Raw genomic sequence first — 6,000 nt, forward strand, 5'->3', positions numbered from 1 at the left:
CTTCGACATTTCATCACATGTCCTTACATTTTCTCAATAGAACATGAAATATGTTCAGCCAGTTGTTAAATTTGCCTGCATGAGTTTGCAGCTCAATGACAGCTAAGGAATAGTTTTGGTTATAATTAGCCTGTTTTGCTTGGCATAGAACATTCAATGAAATGAAGGAGCGTATTCACACTCTATCTTAAAATAATATCCACCAAAATATTTCATTCATCATATTGGTTATTCCTACATTATTGTAAAGTTGCTGAGAACGTCCTCTGACAAGATTCTAAAGGTGATGAATTAAAAAACTGGTGTAAAGTTATGAGTTATTTCTGGTTTCCAGTGAACCCAAATAGCTATCCCAACAATAAAGAGTTTGGAAATCCCTTTCTCAATATAGTCTGAATAATCATGAAAATACATTGCCTTTTGAAAAGTATCTTAAGATCATTTCAATCAATTGCCTGTACTTTTGCAGACCCCATTTTACACAATATCTGTACCAAGCATCTGGTGGAGGAATATCAATAATAAAGATAACCTCCAATAACCTTGTTGGCAAACCTCTGCTATGCTGATCCGTTCCACACTTCATGTATTGGACTATTGAAACGGATTTTCAGCCTTGAGGGTGACACGAGCCTGTGACAAGCAAGGCCCAACGCAGTGTTTACATCTACTGAAGTCTGATATTCAGGACATAGGCAAAACCATGGTACACCTTAGTTCCCTCACTCCAGACTTCCTAGTACAATTAAGAGACCACATTTCCCTAAATATTTCCATCAGTTCCGATGAAGGCTTCCCTTTCTGTTTTCCTTTCGACAGATGCTGCCTGCCTTTTTCCAACATGATCTGTTTAATTTCAGATTTTCAGCATCATCAGTTTTAAGGTTCATTACACAAATTGCTTATTTGAATTTTGACCATGTCCATGGGTTTCCACTTATTTCTCATTAAGAAAAGCACTTTCGAAGGTCAAATGACCTTAATGTATTTAAAATTGTGTCCTCTGTCTATGTTGCATCTGTACCCAGGATGAGGTGTTCCAGACCAGGGCATCGGTGATGTCCTCACTCTTTAGGTAACCGGGATTCCCCTCTTCTATTATAGATGAGGCTCTCACAAGAGTCTCCTCTATATCCCTCAGTGGCGCTCTCACTCCCCATCCCCCTACTCGTAACAAGGACAGAATCCCCCTTGTCCTCATCTTTCACCCTACCAGCCATTGCATGCAACATATAATCCTCCGATATTTCCTCCAACGGGATCCCACTACTGGCCACATCTTCCCATTTCCTCGCCTTTCTGCTTTCTGCAGAGACCGTTCCCTCCATAACTCCCTGGTCAATTTGTCCCTTCCCATCCAAACCACCCCCTCCACTGGTACTTCCCCTTGCAACCGCAGGAAATGCTACACTTGTCGCTTTATAAATGTTCCACAATACCCTATGTAAAATTGAGAAATTTACAATCAGGCTTTACATTTCATCACATGTCCTTACATTTCCTCAATTGAACATGAAAAATGTTCAGCCTCCACTCCATCCAAGGACCCAAGCAGTGAAGCACCTCCACCAACTTCATATACTGCATCCGCTGTTCCAGGTGTCAACTGCTCTACATCGGTGAGACCAAGCGCAGGCTTGGCAATCGCTTCGCCCAACACCTACGCTCAGTTCGCAATAACCAACCTGATTTCCCAGTGGCTCAGCACTTCAACTCGGCTTCCCATTCCTAATTCGACCTTTCTGGCCTGGGTCTCCTCCATGGCCGGAGTGAGGCCCAGCGCAAATTGGAGGAATAGCACCTCATATTGGAGGAACAGCACCTCATACCCCAGCGGTATGAACATTGACTTCTCCAATTTCAGGCAGTCCTTGCTTTCTCCCTCCTTCCCCTCCCCAGCTCTCCCTCAAGCCTACTGTCTCGGTCTCTTCCTTTCTTCCCCCCCCCCCCACCCACATCAGTCTGAAGAAGGGTCTCGACCCGAAACGTCGCCTATTCCTTCGTTCCATAGATGCTGAGTTTCAGATGCTGAGTTTCTCCAGCATTTTTGTCTACCTTCGAATAAAGAGAGATCTGTTTGGGGCAATAGATGTTTTATTCGTTGTAACTGTTCCTTGGTAATTTTTTTATAACCCCACTGGCATCACATACCCCTTGACCTCAGAGTTTGAGACCAAACAATCTTAGTTTTCTAAGAACCAAATTATATACTCTTGTATTGAACAGAGACAAGATATTAATTAAACTAACGCTCATATCTGGAGATCGGTGGGAGCACGCCTGCCGCTGGCGTTACTTGCCAATGACATTCTCCGTGAGTGAGAGAGGGCATGGCGACTGTCGCCGTTTCCACTATGCTTCGACTCTGAGCTGGATTCACAGATTGAATCAGGGGAGTCAGGTCTGCTGGTCCGTTTGAGGTCTGTTTTCGAAGCTGCCCTGGCCCGGGTAGCATTGAAGCCACATCTTCCCTTGTTACTTGGCTCGGATTCTGTGGCAGAGCCGCTGCCCTCAACCTCTGTGTTGCAGTTAAAATAGGCACTGGCTCGACGTGGCTTGCGATTGGCGCTGGCTGAAATTGCAGTGAATGATGCCCTACCTGCGTGAAGGGTCGGGTATAACAACCCGGCCGTCGATAGTTCCATCTGACTGGCTGAATTGGAGCTTGGTGTGGAACTGCCAACGGGAACGGAGGCAGTGTTGGAGTGATCCAACTCTTCGCTACGTTGCCTTGGAATCTCAGATCCATTTGACTTTTTTTGTCCTTCATTGGCGCTGGGGGCTGCATTATAATTTGAGTTTTTCTGATTGGCCACGGGTGCTTGCTCCTCGCCTTTCTGACATCGTTTCTGGTCACATTGAAGCGATTTGAATTCAGGCGGCGGTGTGAAGATCGGATATATGATGGACTCCACTTGTTGCTCAAGCAGCAGATCGTAGCCGCTGGGGGCGGAGGGGATCATCATCGGTTGCGAGGGCCGAGAGACAGCGGCACAGATTTGCTGAACACTAGAGTTTTTCTGCGATTTGTTCATGTACAGGTCTCCCACTTCCTCCTTCAGTCTGGGATAACAGCCAAAGAGCCCCAACTCGATCTTCTTGCAGCCCAGGTGAATGATTTCGAGGATGTTTAAGAACAAGGAAACTGCGGCAATAGGGTGATTTCACTAAAGGTCACTGGAGCGTGGATCCGCACCCACGTGACCAAAATTCTCAGGTGGAGGATATGCTATCCATCCGGTACATGTTAGTGGATGGGAAAAATCGCATTTTCCCACCCGTTAAAAACATAGAAAACGGCGAGGTTGAGAGCTGCAATTTACTGTGCCAGTCGGGGTGACTGTGAGGCACAGCTACCTAGATTTACAGGGGGAAAAAAAGATAGCAAGTAAGGTAAATTCAAGAGGGAACTGAAGGTGCCTATCCACCGGAAGTCAGGAGCCGACAATTGCCGAGGATATTTAAAGGTCCAAAATATCGGGAAATATCGCGTTTTCCCGCTGAATTTCATCAAAAGTAAGGCATTATATACTTTTTTATCTTTATTCATTTGTTAGATGAGAATTTTTAAAAGTGAAAAATCACTCAGTAAAAGTTCAAAATCGGCCATGGTTCTCAGGTTGGTTTTAACATGCAAAATCAAAACGCCTCTGAAGCTACATTTACCATTTAAATAATGATAAACTATCAATGCATTTTAAAATAAATTTCACTCAGATGCAAGCTAAGGAATGTGATAATTATCAGCTGTCAGTTGGACAAAATTAGGACATTTTATTATTTCTTGTTTAAAGCCTGCACATTCACCCAATTAATACATAAGTTGTTTGGGTGAATGTGCAGGCTTTAAACAAGAAATAATAAAATGTCCTAATTTTGTCCAACTGACAGCTGATAATTATCACATTCCTTAGCTTGCATCTGAGTGAAATTTATTTAAAAAGGCATTGATAGTTTATCATTATTTAAATGGTAAATGCAGCTTCAGAGGCGTTTTGATTTTGCATGTTAAAACCAACCTGAGAACCATGGGCGATTTTGAACTTTTACTGAGTGATTTTTCACTTTTAAAAATTCTCATCTAACAAATGAATAAAGATAAAAAAGTATATAATGCCTTACTTTTGATGAAATTCAGCGGGAAAACGCGATATTTCCCGATATTTTGGACCTTTAAATATCCTCGGCAATTGTCGGCTCCTGACTTCCGGTGGATAGGCACCTTCAGTTCCCTCTTGAATTTACCTTACTTGCTATCTTTTTTTTCCCCTGTAAATCTAGGTAGCTGTGCCTCACAGTCACCCCGACTGGCACAGTAAATTGCAGCTCTCAACCTCGCCGTTTTCTATGTTTTTAACGGGTGGGAAAATGCGATTTTTCCCATCCACTAACATGTACCGGATGGATAGCATATCCTCCACCTGAGAATTTTGGTCACGTGGGTGCGGATCCACGCTCCAGTGACCTTTAGTGAAATCACCCTATACTCAGCATGAACAACATAAACACGGTCTTCTCTGTAGGTCTTGACACGAAGCAATCGACCACGTTGGGGCAGGGGAACCGCTCGCATTTGTACAGAGGATCCAATCCCAGTCCGTAGAGCAAAAACTGTCCCAACATAAACCCCACCTCGAACACGGACCTGGTGAGGATGTGCAAGATGTAGGTCCGCAGAAGAGAACCTCTCAGTGGAGCTTTGTTTAACTTTCTGCGCTCCAGCTGTCTCAACTCGCGTTCCAACCTGCGCCTATCTTCCAACATTGTCTCCGGCTCTTCCAGTTCACCCTTCAGCTCGACTTTCTTCTTCTGCCTCATCTTCTCCAGCGCCCTCAGCCGGTACAGGGCGTGGCCCATGTACACCAGGGACGGAGAAGACACGAAGATCACCTGCAAGACCCAATATCGGATGAGGGAGATGGGGCAAGCTTTGTCGTAGCAGACGGTGCGGCACCCTGGCTGCTCGGTGTTGCAGAAGAACTCTGACTGCTCGTCGTTCCACACATCCTCAGCGGCCACGTTCAGGACAAGCATGCGGAATATGAATAGGATGGTCAGCCATATTTTCCCAACGATGGTGGAGTGGATGTGTACTTCTTCCAAAATCCCTCCAAGGAAATTCCAGTCGCCCATCCTCAACGCTTATTTCAGTAGGGAATCCTGACAACAGAAGAACAAAAAAAGCCGTGTTGGAAGCGCAATTTGATGTTTTGTGAATTGACATAAAATACAGCATGCTGAGTAACTCAACGGGTCGGGCAGCATCTCTGGAGGACGCGAAGAAGGATCCAGACTCGTCTATCCATGCCCCCCGGACATGCTACGTGACCTGCTGAATTACTCCAGCACTTTGTGCTTTGCTCAAAATCCCAGCATCCGTAGTTCCTTGTGCCTCTATTGTAAATTGATACGTTTGTTAGGAAAGGTATTTGTGGGTACTGAGTCAAGAGTAGTTGGGCCTAAGAGTCAGATCAGTTATGGTGTGATTTCTACAATTATTGAATAGGCCATGGGTATGGAATATATATTCTATGGGTGAATTCTTGTTCTCACATTCCTGAACCTTAAGAGTACTCCGTGGTGCCATAGGTGAATGGCAAGTTATTTTTTATTTTTTGCATTGATGCATGGAACATTTGCAAAATGGCATGAGAGAATGCCTATTCAAAGTGCCTAATAACAACAAATACTCGAAAAAATATGATGGATACTCAAATTAATTATTTAATCAAATATCATAAGGACACATGTGATACTTAGAATCTGTGCGGTAGATGGTGCTGAATCATAACCTCACAAATCCGATATGTTCGGTTTCCTCCCACACTCCAAAGACGTGTGGGTTTGTACGTTAATTGGCTTGGTAAATGTAAAAATTGTCCCTATGAATGTAGGATTGTGTTAATGTGCGGGGATCGTTGGTCAGCGCGGTCCCAGTGGGCCGAAGGGCCTGTTTCCACGCTAACTCTAAACAAATGAATGGTCTCGCTCATTTGAATA

General features: G+C 44.3%; 1 protein-coding gene across 1 annotated transcript; it reads right to left on the bottom strand.

Annotated features, from left to right (window-relative positions):
* Positions 1-2,208: 2,208 nt before the first annotated feature.
* gja9a (gap junction protein alpha 9a) lies at positions 2,209-5,795 on the bottom strand. Its single transcript, XM_055656210.1, is given in 2 exon segments — positions 2,209-3,177; positions 4,481-5,795. Coding segments are annotated over 2 exon segments (1,578 nt in total). The 5' UTR covers positions 5,134-5,795; the 3' UTR covers positions 2,209-2,252.
* Positions 5,796-6,000: the final 205 nt, after the last annotated feature.

The sequence above is a fragment of the Leucoraja erinacea genome, chromosome 26 (assembly GCF_028641065.1).
Source record: "Leucoraja erinacea ecotype New England chromosome 26, Leri_hhj_1, whole genome shotgun sequence".
In the NCBI taxonomy this organism is placed as follows: domain Eukaryota; kingdom Metazoa; phylum Chordata; class Chondrichthyes; order Rajiformes; family Rajidae; genus Leucoraja; species Leucoraja erinaceus.